The 15,983-nt window shown below is 46.6% G+C and overlaps 1 protein-coding gene across 1 annotated transcript; it reads right to left on the bottom strand.

Moving 5' to 3' along the window:
* Positions 1-1,659: 1,659 nt before the first annotated feature.
* GSX2 (GS homeobox 2) lies at positions 1,660-2,613 on the bottom strand. The gene is made up of 2 exons (XM_065736125.1): positions 2,127-2,613; positions 1,660-2,000 (listed from the first exon to the last, which is right to left on the bottom strand). The coding sequence occupies exons 1-2, from the start codon at positions 2,611-2,613 to the stop codon at positions 1,660-1,662; spliced, it is 828 nt and encodes a 275-aa protein (XP_065592197.1).
* Between the last annotated feature and the right edge of the window lie 13,370 nt (positions 2,614-15,983).

The raw sequence follows: 15,983 nt of genomic DNA on the forward strand, positions 1-15,983 counted from the left end.
GAGAAAGGCTCAGCAGGAATTTAGGAGTCAGGAGATCCTCTGTGAAGAAGTCATAAGGGCTATGAGATGACACAGTCGGACTAGGTGGTCTAAGAGGTCTTTTCCAACGTTAATGATGTTACATTTCTACAACATAAGGGAATAGCACGGGCAGTGAAGGGAGGGCCCTTGGGGAAACAACGTGTCTCCCGGTTCAGCTGGGTGCTGGCCTCTGCACAGGCCGTCGTCTGTGAAACAGAGGAGTGAGGTTATGCCCGGTCTGGAACCTCCCACCCTGTCCTTGACACCCCCTCCGGCAGGATCACAGTACTGCCCCAGAACCCACAGCTGGCATGGGCCGTGAGCAGTCCAGCCCGGGCCATCTCCTCCCGCCCTCAGCAGCTGTACCCGGCACTGGGCAGTTCCTGCTGAGTTACATGAGTTCTTGTTCCTTGTTTTCTGATTAAAGCAAGGCAAGCACTTGGAATTGGAGCTCTGAGCTAAATTTCTGAGGCTAAGGATCAAGCATGGAAAGTGTTTGGGGTATTATTTTCCTAAAAGCTCTACACATATTCAGGGGCTGAAGTCAGAAGTGTAGATGGAGTCAGTGGAAAACCCACCCTGTGAATGTTGTGAGTGGGGAACAACACAGTGGCAGAGAAGCACACTCATCCGCCAGGACGGGAGGAACAGAAAATTTTTAAGAGACGTAGTTGGGACTGAGCAGCTCCAGCTCATATCCACCCCTTCCACACACGCACACACAAAAAAAAAAGAAGCTAAAAGAATTATTTTATTTTTTCAATAATCTGATCTCTGATTGTCACCACTCATCCCAGCATGGGATAAAAGAAGCAAGGTCGCTGCGTGCATTACAGCCCCTTCGAGTAGGCAGAAACGGAGTGTCCCGGCGCACAGCCCCGCGCCAGCACCGGCGGCCTCGGGGCAGCAGCAGCTGTCTGTTCCCGTCTCCGTTCCTTTCCCCGACGGCAGAGAGCTGTTCCCGGTCTCGGGCCGCGCTGTCCCGGACGCGTTCGTATTCCCGGCCCCACCCTGCTGCCGGAGAGCACCCCCCACACCGCCCTGCCCGAGCCGTGGATACTGGAGAGCCGCTCGGATGCTGCCGACAGCGCTCAGCGGAGTTATAGCGGAGCTGGGGCATACGGAGCCGCGCTGCTCCCGCGCCCAGTAGTGCTCCCTGCCCCGGCAGCTGCTGTGTTTTCACTGCTTGAGTTCGGCAAAAGAAATTAAAAAGAAAAAAAGAAATTCTCGTCCGATCTCATTTATTTAAATAAATATAAATAGAGCTTTTATATAAAACTATTCACAAACAAACCGACGGCCCAAACCCAAGCGACTGATCTTTATTGCTTTCCTTATTCACGTTCAGAAAGTTCGTCCAGGAGGTTCTCAGCCTACGAGTCCTTTTCAGGTTTTATAAAGTCTCAGCTTCGGTCCGAAATACTTCAGGTGGGATTTTCTTCCTTCAACCGCTCTGGAGAGAGGAGCGGAGGATCCCCCCGGCCGGGTCCGAGCTCCGAGCCGGGCAGGGCAGGTGCCTGTCCCAGGGTCCGCACGTAGCGCAGTGGCTGAGCTCTCAAAGCTGCAACACCGCCGCTCGTCAGAGCACACCGACAGCCCGCGGGCTCCGACGGCGGTGCCCGAGGTGTCCCCGACGGTTCAGAGCGGGGAGATCTCCTTTTCCTCGTTGGCCGAGGATGGGGACAGGGACTCCTCGTCCTCCGACCTGGGAAAGTGGCCCTGGCCCGTGCCGCACTTGCAGCCGCCGTGGGAGCTCCGTGGGGCGCCTTTGCCCTCCTTCTTGTGCTTCACTCGGCGATTCTGGAACCAGATCTTCACCTGCTTCTCTGAGAGGTTCAGGTACGTGGCTATCTCGATGCGGCGCAGCCGGGACAGGTACATGTTGGATGAGAACTCCCTCTCCAGCTCCAGGAGCTGCGTGCTGGTGAACGCTGTCCGCATCCTCTTCCCGTTCTGGATCTGGCTGGAATCGGACCCTCCTTAGGAAGCAAGAGACAAATTAAGCGGGGCGGAGGAAAGGAGAAATAGGAGAGAAGAATTACACCCGAGGAAGGAAATCCACCCGCCCTCCCCAGCATCCCTGTCCCCCGGCCGCGGGCTCCTACCCATGCCGAGGCAGTGGAACCTCCGCGGGTCGCTGACACTGTAGGCGGTGGCCGTGCAGGCGGGGGGGTGATGCGCCGGGTGCCCCAGGGCGGCGGCGGGCACGGCGGGCGGCGGGGGCTGCGGAGGGGGGGCCGCAGGGCTGCCCCGTGGGCAACACTGGGCCTCGCCGGCGGCGGCGGCTGCGGCAGGGGGAAACTGGCCCTTGAGCAGCGGGATGGCTCCGCCGCCACCGCCGCCGCCGCCGCCGCCGCCGCCCCCCCCGCGGGAGGAGTGCAGGTGCGAGGTGACGCAGAGGGGGCAGACGCAGAAGGCCCCGCTCTTGCGGGACGGGCAACCCGGACCCGCCACCGACATGACGAGGGGGGACGGCACGCCGAGAGGGATGAAGAAGTCCTGGCCGTGGTGGTGGTGGTGCTCGGGCAGGGCCGGCAGCGGCCTCGAGGAGTCCTTGATGATTAAGGAGTCCACATAGAAGGAGCGCGACATCGCGGCGGGCTGCGCTGCTGCCGACCGCGCTGCCACTGAAGCCCTGGCGAGGCGAGAAGGTGCTTATGTTGAAGAGGCGAACAAAAGGGTCCCCGGAGAGGGCTGGTCTTAAAGTCCCCCCGCCTGGATCCCCTGCGCTAGGGGTTTTATATCAACTATTTAAACACGTGATGGCTGAAAGCCTCTCGGACCTAAATCTGCCCAGCTTCTCAGGCCGGCGGGAGAGGCGGCGGGGGAGTGAGGGGGGGGAGGAGGGGAGCTGGAGCGGAGCGGGGAGAGGAGGGGAGGGGTGCACCAAGTGTGCGCGCGTGCTTTTTCGCTGCCCCATGGCTTCAGTCTTTGCCTTCGTTCCAGGCAAATTGCGAGAGCGTGGGAGCCGGGGAGGAGGCGGTGGCCCCGCATCCATCCATTAGCAAAGCCGGAGGGGAGATAAACTTGCGTGAAACTGTGCGCTGGGATCTGCCCGGGAACACCTCTGCATCCCGCGCGGAGGGAGCGAGGGGATACATAGGGACGAACGGCAGCACTGCCCTCGCTGTCGGGCTGGGGCACCCCCGAGGCACCGAGGGGCCGCTTCCGAGCGGAGGAGCCCGGGTCACTGCTGTGGATGTAGGTATGGGACTGGAAATGGGGTGCGCCTGTGTGTGTGCATAAGCACTTCTCGTAGGGTTTGGTGTTGGTTGTTATTATATTCTCCCTTCTGTCCCCATCCGAATGGCATTCCAGATTGGCACTGAGCACGGCGGGCAAAGCCTTCTTCACCGGGACGCGTCTCGGTCCAGTGGTACCACAACGGCACTGCCCTGCGAAGCGCCCGGCCACTCCGGGACCTCAGCGCACTGCTGCTGAGAAGCGGCCGAGCCGAGGCCGCTTTGATGTGCACCAAGTGTGCCGAAGCAATCATTCAAAGTAATATTGGATAAACAGCTAAATACGGTCGGTGGCTCCCGAGCATTTCAGATTGCATTAAAGAGTCGATGTATTTGCGGCATATTACTCGATTTTCCAATGACCTGTTTTATGGGAGTTTAAGAAGAGTTCTCGGCGGAAGAAGGGCGATCGCACTCCCGTTGGGCAGATGCGAGGCGGCATTTAGAAGCGGCCGCGCATCCCACGCCGCTCGGCTGGCGCAGGGGAGCGACAATTGTGCTCAAAGGCAGAAAATGCAGAGCACGGCTGATTGCCGGAGCGCGGGCCGGGAAGAATCGGCAGCCTTCGCGCCTTTAAAGGCGGTTGCGTGAGCGAAGCAGGGACACAGACATCCCCCTTACCCCTTCATTATTTAAACCTAGGAAAACACCACCAACAACACCGATACCGCTGCCCGCCCTCTGATCGGGGTGGTTCTCCCTCGGCCCGGGACTCAGCGCTCTGCTCCAGCCCCATCAGAGAGAACACGGACGGCCCCGGCTCCCCTCGACGGCCGCGATGCCGCGGAGTTTTAGAGACGCTCCGCAGCCGCGAACTGAGGATTTATGGATGGCAATTAAAGTTTTATGAATTGCAGCTGAGGCTGGTTATGGAGCTATTTGAATGTGATTAGAATTCAATTAGAAAGTGTTTACCGGCCGGCGGGGCTCCGGAGTGTAAACAGACAGCTATTCCAGCAATGCGCTAATCCCGCGTCTTGTGACAACAATTAGGGACCAGCGGCTTTCGGCGGGTCAGCTCCGACCTCACCTATTTCTCCCCAAACCGCTGCCCAGGCTTCGGGGCGACTGGAGCCGGGCCCTTCCCGAGGCTCTGTAGTTATGGTCCCGGGGTGAGTGCAGTGGGCTTCGGTTAAAATGCAGTTTTGTCTTTTCTGTCTCTCTTTTTAAATTTATTTGTTATTTTATTATTTTCTTCTTTTAGGAGAAGCGACTTAGAAAGAAAGGAGTCGGATCTGCGTGGAAAACCTCAGTGTGCAGCTATGGAGCGGGGCTCGGGGGGGCTGCTGTAAGCAGGGGCGGACAGCGAGAGTCGGATCAAAGTTGCGATTTCTAATTGTTATAATAAACCAAGCGCAGTGATAAAAGAAAGGAGAAAAAAAATAGCACAAAGCAAATTTCAGCCCTGAAAGCAGGAGCAAGAAAAGAAGTCATTTGAGAGCAGAGATATCCCAAACCAGGCGGAATGATGTAAGGCGTGCGCCCACATCACATCGGCCTCGTTACGATTTTATTTTTCAATAATTCTGTCCGATAAAATTTCATTGTCCATTAAGTAATCCCCGAAATGAGAGCTCTTATGAGCCTATAATGAGCTCTAATTGCTACGACTGGGAGAGCCACGTGGAAGGATTTAGAAGGTATTAAGCGGTTGGGTACAGAGCACAGGCTGTTACCTAGCCATTACTTTCATAATTCAAGGAGAAAATTAGTCCTTTTAAGGGAAAATCCTTTGATTCCCTTCATTCTGCTCGGGGTGACAGAGTATAGCTTTGTCTGCCTTTAGTTCAAGGCAGTGTAACAAATGAGAATGTAACGAAATTGCCCCCTTTTGAAAGTGGAGCAGTTCAAAAAGAACATCAGAGCCGCTCTCCCGGCCCGCGGAGCGCAGCGCTGGGCGCAGGTCCCTCCTTTCTCCCAGATGTCTCCAACACCTTTATGTCGGGGAGATTCACGGCTTATGCGACAAAAGCGGCTCTCTCCCCTCCCTCCCCCAGCCCCGGCTGCAGAGAGGCACTGCCTGCCCGGTGCAAACCGGCAGAGAGAGCCGCACGTCGGGGCTGCGTTTTGAAGCGCAAAAAAAGTTGGGGGGGGGGGGGGAGGAAGCATTTGCGGGGCGGCCGAGGAAGCCAAAGTGTTCCGAAGGACATCTGGGGGGAGGAGGAGGGGGTGCGGGTCCCGCCCCAATAAATCCCTGTGGGGCCGACGGCTCTTGCGCCGGGAGCGCGCTTCTTCCCCAGTCTAACATCGATTTAGTATCAGCTCCCAAAGCCACTGGCGATCTCGGAGCCGGGTTGTGTGAAGGGAGCGCAGGCAAAAAAAAAAAAAAAAAGAAAAAAGAGGACTTGCCCTCAGCTCCCATTAATGAGGTCATTATAAAAGCGTGAACAAGTCTATTAATGTTTTGTTGAAAGCGCATCGTTAACTTGTATCCATCCTTTTCTGAGAGTGGCATTGTGATATTGCTGTCTGTGGCACATCTTACTCGATATAGCCCGAGATTTCTCCATTATCTGTAACCAAGCAACACTTTCTGAATACCAAAAATTGAAAAGAACCGCTTAGTCTTCAAGAAAGTCCTCAATAATAGTGGAAAAGAACAAAGATCCAGGAGACAACAAAATGCCACAGGGGTGACTTTTCATGAGCAATTATCTCTCATTAATCAGAAGAACAGCTGCAATATTAATTTTCCTTCTTTCTTCCTCTCTTTTCACACTCCCCAACATTTGAATAATCATAAATTTTGATTTCATGGAGCGGCAGCATTGCCAGCGGCTTCGAGACACAAGCCACCTACACGGAGAGGACGCTTTGCAAACGGCCCCTTTTTTAAGGCTGCCAAAGAATAAAGTGGAGAAAAGAAAAGAGAGAAAAACTCGGGGCCGGGCTGCTTTCCCCTTTCCCTGGAGCCGGCCGAGGCCCGGCCCCGCAGCCCCACAGCCCCGGCGGCGGACGGGGACGGAGCGGTCGGATCGCTGCACTGCTCCAGACGTGGGAGTTTCGACAACTTCGCTGGCCATTTAACTTCCAAACATGAAGCCAAGCGTTGTAGATCTGTCCAAAGAGACAATCTTGGGGCGTAACACGCATTGTGAGACATCAAAAGACCCTGGCGTTATATGCACTAAGGAGTGCATTCAGCAAGAAGGGTGCAATGCCTCTCCTTTCAGGGCTCTGGAGCTGATTGTTTAACGAGCAATGTCACCGCGGCCAGAAAACTGCACTCCTTCCAAAGAGAGGGGTGTAACATTGAAAACCTCCCCCCCGCCCCCCTTTATTTTTGAGGGTTTCAAAGGATCTCAGAGACAGGAGGCGGTGACTGGGAGAAACTGCACTTGGGGTCGGGAGCTCACCAGGCTGAGACCCTCAAACTCTGCCCCACCTCCAGGCTCTTGCATGTCCCGCCCAGCCCCGGGGAGCATGGGGGGAGCCCATTTTCCCCATTGCATCACACATGCAGCCCTGGCCTGCTCTTCCAGTGCCCTTCCCTTCTTTGCCTGCAGGGCTAACTGCAGATAACTTACTTTAACATTATGACCTTACTCTCCCGGTGTTTATTATTATTATTATTATTATTATTATTGTTATTATTAGTAGTAACTTTCATTAAGTAATTAAAGGCTGCTTATAAAAAAGATGAAGATTGACTTTTTACATGATCTGATAATGATAGGACAAGATGGTTTTAAACTAAAAGAGGGGAAAATTAGATTAGATGTTAGGAGGAAATTCTTTACTCGGAGGCTGACGAGGCATTGGCATAGTTGCCCAGAGAAGCTGTGGCTGCCCCCTCTCTGGGGGCACTGAAGGCCAGGTTGGATGGAGCAGTGGGTAGCCTGACCTGATGGGAAGCAGTCCTGTCCACGGCAGAGAGCTGGAAATGGATGAGCCTTAAGTCCCTTCCAACCTAAGCCATTCTGTGATTCTACAATTCTGTGATTCATGGCTTGGATTTGCGAGGTTTGATATCTCCCTAAGTACGTGGGACAATATCAGGCCAGGCTTCAGTCTGGGTTCTGATTTCAGGAAAGACCTTTATTTAGAGCTCTTGCAGCTAAAATTGTTACCGTGCTTATCCCTGCAGGCACAGGATATAGAGAGGAACAACAACAACAAACGATGGAGGTCCTCAAAGGCTACTTTCAGAGGCAGTTGAATTAGTTCTAATTCTTGCTGTGACCAATAGGACTATATATTCACAACAAAGAGTGGAGCTACTCAGACAGTCCTGGCTATACTATTTGCTTTACATTACTCATTGCAAAGAGAAGTTGGTATCTGTGGAGGGTGGTACATTGTACTGGAATGAAGAAGGTTCTCAGAGGAGAGAAGTGATAGAAGTGCAATTACAAAGTGAATGTAAGCACTGGCACATTAATCCATGGTTATAAAACATTACTGTGGCATGGTCAAATGATGGGTGAGCACAATTACATAGCATAAGCAGTAAGATCATTCAATTAAAGTCACTGCATGGGAAAATCTTTTCTGTCAGAGGGGACAGCTTTGGATGTCCATGCTGAGAAAGGAAAAAATGAGAACAAGTATGGAGAACAGCATGAGGAGTATGAGTGGAATGTGAACACTCAAGATGCACGGAGTCTGGATTATTTAGGAAAATGAAAGATGGAAGAAGTTGTGCTTGTTGCTTACTTCAGTGAAGTACATCTATGTTCATTTGCTTGATTAGTGTATTGGATACCATCTCTGGTCCAATATGAACCAATGTTTTGGGGTTTCTTTTCTTTTTTCTTTCTTTTTTTCTTTCATTCTCTCTCCCTTTTTTTTTCTTTCCCATTTTTTGTTAAGATAATAAAAGACAGAACCACGTGCTAAAATGGTGTTTTTTTTTCAGGTGTCAGATTAAATGTTGGTCAGAATTTTGACATGGACTAGAAATCTTTATGATAAGAGAAACCTGCCATCTCATTTCTTCAGCTCACTTTTCACAGACTAGTCTTAACTTTGCCCAGGCAGCTTCAATGTGAAAACGAATATCTGTTGCCCGCGACTGGAGGCAACCTTTCCAGTTTCATCCTTTTAGATGTATTTATATTCTCAGTTTGAGAAAGGAACAAAAACATGCATTACAGAAAGCAGAATATTCATTAAGTATGGGCTAGAGGCACTCAGCCTCTCACTGCAAGAAAAAAAGTGACATCTTACAGAACTGCACAATATGAGTTTCTTGAAATGGAACCCAAATTCAGATTTTTATTAAAACAATATGGGTAAGTTTTGCACAGCTTAACCCTTTTTATTTATAACAAATATATTTTCCAAGCTTGAATTCAAAGCCTTCTTTATGAAAAAATGTTAGAAATAAAGTATTTTCAGAAAATATAATATTTTCTGTAAGAATACTAGCTCAAAGCTTGCTTAGTCTGCTATAGTACTGAGGTGATATCAGAATCTAATGGAGAACAAGTGGCAGAAGTTTATATCAGAGCTCTATTCTAGTGGTAAGAATAGAGACTGAAATGGAAAAATACACAGTGTGAAACTTCCAAAAAGGAAAAAGTACTGGAACATAAACTATAGAAAGATGTAACTAGGAAAGCATAAGCCATGATTTCAAAAGTGCAAACAAATATAATTACCATTATAGAATGATCAGATGAAAAAAAAATCAGCCAAGAATATATCTGAAGCTTGAAGGACACCTCAGCCTCAACAATTTCCATATCTTCTGTGCTTCACTGCAGCTTAGCCAAAGAGCAAATGTTACTGTTAAACACCTTTACATACAACATATAGCTAATTCTATGCTCTGTAAGAGATATGACTGCATATACCTGCAAGCACATGGAGGCATAGATTTGTAACAAATCAGAAGGTTGAAAGATTTGGTCAAAATACTACTCTCAGTTACACAGCTGTAGGACAGAGCTACTCAGCAGCTATGCTGAATGGTGCAGCAGGAGTAGAATTTGGCCTGGTATATTCAAAGGTTAGTTAGAATACAACCTTTTTCAGATGAAGGAAAAGAAAGAGGTCAACTCATTCTCCAGAGCTACAAAATGTCTTTCAAGAGTACCAAATAAATACAAATAAAAATAAAAGCCATGATCACACTTCCTAGACACATGCATAGAAACAACATTTGTACTTTGAGGTGTTGCCCTATGGGGAAAATCCTGGGAACACTCCAGTCAATGAGAGCTCTGCCAGAAATTCACCCAATGCAACAACGTTGTACAGATTCAAACAATCGATTTTGTCCAATGTCCCAGAACAAGATAATTGCAGCACTGAGATAAGACACATTGTTTTCCATCTTTCAGGATCTTGCAGTAAGTAACAGCCACTTTACAAGTGATCTTTTCAGAATTGCAGTGTCTCTTGAATCTGATGAATCGCACTTTAAAAACTTAATGTAAAGGAAACCTAATGCAGCTTCCCCTTTCCTTTGTGGGTAAGAGTTTCTACAGGCTATTTTGCTCTCAGGGAGATTCTGGTACAAGTTGTCCATTGAGTACAAAGTGATTAGTATTCAAACGTAACTATTTTTTATTCTTTGCTGCAGACTGGAACTGTTACTCTTCTCTGTTCATGGAGAGGAAACAACTCTGTTTCAGCGTCGTACCAAGCTGCAACAAGATTTAGAAATCTGATTACAAACTGCCTCTGAATCACATGGACTGTTCCTCAGTCTTGTATTATTTCACACATTCATCAGGAAAGTGTGACTGCTACATCAGGCTTGATGGCCAGTGCAAGGCTGCCAGAAGCCAAAAATGAACAGGAGCCAAAGAACAGAATCCCAAAGTCAGACAATTATTTTTCCAATATCTCTCTTGCCCTGAAAGGCAAATAGTTTTCTTTTTGAGTTGCAAGTTATTCCCATCTCTCATGCTTTACCACAGAGGTTGGGTAACTCTTCCAATTTCCCTTGAGGACATTATACTCTAGGAATATTCCACTGTAAGTACTTTTGCTGTACTTCAAACAAATCCTAGAACAAGCGCATCTACTTTTTCACGGTTTAGGAGCAATTATTGGTCAAGACTTATACTGTCAGAGAGAAAAAATATTTCCTTGGAAGCACAAAAGATACTATTCAAAGATGATCAGAAATAAAGTTGTCCAATCTGAAACAGACATGCTAGGAATACATCTTTGCTTGTATACAGAAGGTGTGAACATGTTAGTATATCCAGATACCATTGAACATTAAAGTACTTACGGGAAACCTTTGTTATTCACGTTTTGAGAACTTTATATGAAAGCCATCCTTCCTTATTCTCTTTAGATCAACATTTGTCGCAGTAATTAATGAGGAAGTAATTATAATGCAATTTGTCAGAATAATCTGACAGGCAAAGAATTATGTTCTCAATCCTAAAAGAATATGTAGTTCCAGTTTTCCGACTGATTGGGTAGATGTGGGTGGCATAGCAGAAGGTATTTGCTCTTAAGCAGGATAAAAATGTTGGCACTTTCTATTCTCAAGAAAAAATGGGCAGTGTCATTGTCTAACTCTCTTAAATGTGTAACAACAAAGCATTTCATCTTAACAACAGATTAGTAAATCTGATTTTTGAAACTTCATAAAAAGCTATTTCATGTTTTAGTGAAGATTTACAGCTCACTTGCAGTAGCTAGGTAGTCATCAATATTCATCCCAGACAGACACTGTCTCTTTGAGATGGTGAGTAAACATCTTAGGCATTCAGTCATGTGTACTAAGAGAAAAATACTGCCTCTGAAATAAATACAGGCTGTCAGGTGAGGCTTTAAGGAGGTAAAACCAGTAAAACAAGGTAAAATAAAGACGATATTCAAGGGGATATGAGTGATCACAACATTAGCAGCTAGAAAATCATCAAGTTCATCTTTGCCTTCTCTGGTTCTTTCTTTTGTTTGTTTGTTTGTTTGTTTGTTTTTTTAAACTTAGAAGTCAACTACACCCTTACTCAAATAACAGCATCTGTATCTCTAACAGTGCAGAAAATGTGGCCCTCAGTAATTCTTGGAACTTATTTTCAGTAGTGCCAACAATACTGTTTTAAAGGCGATCTTCTGAAGAAAAGTTAAGTACTGTACATTTGCCATTTGTACATGTTAAAATCTTGATCTTACTGGACTGTTTGTACTTTTTAAGTACTCTGCTTTGTTTTTAGTGGACTTCATACTTTTGTACTTGCGGTGTGAAAATATGCCATCAATTTCAATGCTATATTCATTTCACCAAATGACAAATGGAGACTGTGTGTGTTTCTGCTTAGCTGATGTGATTGTCATGAATAAATAAATAAATAAACAACCAGGAAGGATAGTGCTGTATTAGATTTTCCTACTGATGAAACAAGTGATCACATACATTTCCTACATCAGCAAATTCTTCTGAAGATTAAAAAAAAAAAAACAAAACTAAAAAAAAAAACCCCAAAACTCAAGAATTTATCTTGGCTGCAGGTTATGTGGAACATAAGAATGTCTTTAACTTTAGAATATTCCAAATTCTTCTTGGGTTAGGAAATTCTGCCTTCAGTGTTGTGTTGTCATGTATTTCTTGAAGCAGCAGAAATATTCAGCTGCATCGCTCCAAGTTTTATCAGACTTAAATCTGCAAGAATCTTATTATTCACTTGTTTATATCCAAAACAAGTAGGTCGCTCCAAAAGTAATGCTTCCATAATGTAACAGAAATCTGATTCTCATTTTTGTTTTGTTGAAACTCCAGGGGTGAAGGTGACTGATAACATAAGCATGCATAATCAGTCAGATTTGTGGGCAGTAATGGGACACTTATGCAGGATGGAGGAGCAAATTCAGAGATGAGAGGCTGTGTGGCAAGGGAATGGCTGATGTGAGAGGTGGTCTATGTGAAAAAAAAGCGGAGCACAACCTGAAGTGAGCATCCTCAAAAGACTGCTACAGTCCTGTAGTACGTTGCCTCCCTTTGTGACATCAAGCGATGTAAACTGTAGTTTACTATTTCTAGCTTCTTATCTCTGATTTCATACCCGGTCCTCCCCTGCTTGCTCTCTTCCCTCACTATCACTGTTCACTCTTGTTTTCCTTCTTACTACCTCTATTCTCTTAATTAATCAGGGAAAGAAAAAGAGAAGCTGTTCCTGTCAGCTTTGCTTTGCTATTTGGCGGCAGGAGTTCAAAGAACAAGGTTACCACTCACCCCCTGCTCTTTCTTTGATTTTTTGCTGTTGAGTGAAAGAGTTTCCTTCAGGAGCCCAAGACCACACTAATTAACAAAGGTAAAGACAGGGAGAAACAAGCCAATGTGTATGACAGGAATGAGGCAAGTGAAACAGAGATGTTAGAGGGAAAAAGAGTGAAGAATAAATGATGAAGGGGAAACTGGGAAGCACAGAGTTGGGAGAGGAACAAGCAGTAAAGAAAGAGGGATATAAATATATCAGGCAGACAAAGGACAAAGAGAGGGAGCTGATATAATGAACTACAAAAGAAGAAATGTGGCAATAGCTTAGAGTCCCCTTAAGTTACAGTACATGGCTTTTACAGGAAAGCCTTGAGAGCAGTTAGTACTTCGTTCAGAGAGCTGTGCGTGACTCCACTTCTATCCCATTAAACAGTCAGGTGCAGAAAACAAATTAATGGGGCAAGGAATTCCTGCTTGAAACAACGGCAAAGCTCTTTTCAAGTTGGATTTTAAGCCCACCGCTTTTTATATGTATACAAATAAATAGAATAAGTGGCTTAAAAATACAATCAGTACAAGACTGGCATTATTCATATTGTTTCTGGTGAAAGGACAACGCATTGTAGATAGGAAAGATATCCCACCATTATGGGTCAGAGTATGCACCAAAATAGCCACAAGCAAATGTGATGTGAAGGCACACATGGGCTCTGCTCTGGCTGAGCAAGTGTCTCATAGCTTACAGTGAGTGGCTGCCAGGGGTCCAGGTGACAGCAGTGGAGGTGTGACTACTTGTGTGATACCCACTGAAAGAGAGGAAAGAGGCCCAAGGTAAGTCCTTCTGCTGCATGTGGTGAGACATCAAGTGCGCAAACCATGGAATTTGCTGCCTCTAGAGGTAGTACATAAAGTGCCTGGGAAACATTTTTAGCAAATGAGACAAAGAGATGTAGCAACCTCATGGATAAGGTGCATCATTTCTGCTTAACTGCCTAACTGCTCCTATGTGAGATGATGAAAAATATCCCTAAACCGAACTTTTCAGAGGTAGTTGCTAGTGGTGTATGTACTTTGTGAGATGCTGAAGTAGATGGCGCTCACTGTACCCATTAGTCACAGAGCTCTGAGCACACCAAGCACTACAGAACAGTGTGCTGAGCCACCATGGGCATCTCAGCCTAGAAACTTGATAGCTCAGTTCAGTATTTGTCACAGCTCTCTCTCTGTTAAGATAACCACAGAGAACAGGTAAATTGTACCTCATGAGATGATCAAGAATTGAGGGACTATTTTTCCCTGGTCTTATCTCAAACCGAGCTTGTCACACCATGCAACACAGGGATTGCAGACCTCAAACAGGATATCTGGCTTGTGCAGCTCTGCCATAGCAACTCATATATAGTGTTGGGAAATGCACCCCTGCAAAGCCATTTCCAACATGGTGCTGCACAGCCTTAACTCCAGTTATCTGGCTGCTACTGTGAAACAGACACTTGAAAAAAAAAAAATAGCTCCCAAATTCAATTGTGGAGTGAGTTTCCATAAGAAGCTTCACTGAAACCAGTGGGTTTTCACTAGCTTTTGCCAGTATTAAATTTGGTCAATTTTCCCAATTTTAGGATGTTAGATAGAAGCAATTAGTCATCAGTAACACAAACTCCAATTTCTATGTATGAGACACATGCAAGAACGTTCACTAGGTAAAACAAACAAACAAACAAAGCAACTTAACAAAACAACCCACGCATAAGCATACTATTGTGAAAGCAAGATATTACTCAGTGGTAAATCTGTGTTATTCTGCAGGATCTTGTTATTTGGGAAGTGAAAGTTGTTATAAGTAGGTCATGACATAGAAATACAGTTTTCCAGTGTGACAGTGACAGATAATGCTACTTTCCCTCTTTGGCAAAGATAGCGTCATAGAATACCTCACAAGTATACTGCTTCTACCCTGATTTTATGTACAGCAGTAAGCACCATTACATATTTTTATAGACTTTATTCTTGAGAAATACACCGTCTTTATGGGAAGTGGAGATCAAGTGCCAGCATAGTCTTTCAGAAAATAAGTAGATCAGTACATATATGCTGTAAGAGTAAAGGTAAAAAAAAAAAAAAAAAAAAAAAAAAGTAGGCTTTAGAGCTGATCAAGAAGTGAAGACTTTTAACACAAGGAAGAGATTAATGTGATTAAGATAAATGTCGTTAAAAAATAAGGGGGGGGGGGGGGATGTAGAGTTCTATCTTCATTCAACAAACAAACAAACAAACAAACCAGGTTCATCCCAAAAATGTTTATTGAGAAATTTGCCATGTCCCCATAAATGTCTTATCTACACATGATCCACGAAGTCCCTGCCCAATAAAAATATCTTTTCTCTCCTTTAAAACATCACCTAGCTGAATACCACTCAGTACTGCTTTCCTCTGCCTTCACAGCAGCTAAGAGCACACCTGCTGTTTGAGCTGTTACATTCCCACTGGCATTTTCTAGCTTTTACTTTATGTTTTGCATCAGTATAGGGCCTGGTTCAGTCTAATATCTTTATTGATGATCTTGATGAGGAGATTGAGTGCCCCTCAGTAAATTTACAGATGATACCAAACTGGGAGAAAGTATGGACCTGCCTGAGGCTAGGAAGGTCCTAGAGGGAGATCTGGATAGGCTAGATCAATGGGCCAAGGTTCAGCAAGACCACACACCGAATCCTGCACTTAGATCACAGCAGTGCTGTGCACTGTTACAGGCTTGGGGCAGAGTGGCTGGAAAGCTGCATGGAGGCGAAGGATCGAGGGGCATTAGCTGACAGCTGGTTGAATATGAGCCAGCAATGTGCCCAGGTGCACAAGGAGGCCAATGGCATCCTGGCTTGTATCAGAAATAGTGCAGCCAGCAGGAGCAGAGGGGTGGTTGTCCCTCTGTACTCAGCACAGGTGAAGCCACACCTTGAGAGCTGCATTCAATTTTCAGACCCCAACTACAAGAAAAACAGAGGCACTAGAGCATGTCCAGAGAAGGGCACAGTTGTGAAGGGTCTGGAGCACAAGGGGAAGTTTGGGTTGGATGTTAGGAAAAAATTCTTCTCAGAAAGAGTGGTAATTCATTGGTAGGCTGCCCAGTCACCATTCCTGGAGGCGTTCAGGGAACATGTAGATGTGGCATGGTTAGTGGGCACAGTGATGATGGGCTGACAGTTGGACCGGACAGTCTTAAGAGGTCTTTTCCAACCTTAATAATTCTATAAACTGTGGAGAGAATTTCACACGCTTTCAGGGCTTCATGGTTCATTCTAACGCACATCATCCAAAAAGGACCATTCTCCTCCAACTTCTCCACTTTGGCCTCCACACACAGAGGACTGGGTGGGGAACAGAAAGCTGCTGTACTCACACTCCCCACACCGAGGGACAGGCACACGTTTTGCACAGCCCCTATGAGAGCAGCACAGCCATGCTGGAGACCACTTCCCAGAAGGCCCAGCAGTCACCCTTCGGCTAATAGCAGTCCCCCAACCCTACCCACTGTTTCTGCGGACGCCAAAGATAGCGCAGGGAGAAGAAAGGCACAAAAACGCACCCAACCCACAGAC

This window comes from Cyrtonyx montezumae, unplaced genomic scaffold, assembly GCF_038088225.1.
Source record: "Cyrtonyx montezumae isolate F1298 unplaced genomic scaffold, pur_monq_1.0 scaffold_2, whole genome shotgun sequence".
Classification (NCBI taxonomy): Eukaryota; Metazoa; Chordata; class Aves; order Galliformes; family Odontophoridae; genus Cyrtonyx; species Cyrtonyx montezumae.

Excerpts from the sequence above, each read along its gene's own strand:
- GSX2 (XM_065736125.1), bottom strand. The coding sequence starts at position 2,613 with ATGTCGCGCTCCTTCTATGTGGACTCCTTAATCATCAAGGACTCCTCG. Across the intron at positions 2,001-2,126 it reads GTTCCACTGCCTCGGCATGG|GAGGGTCCGATTCCAGCCAG; the intron begins GTAGGAGCCCGC and ends TTGCTTCCTAAG.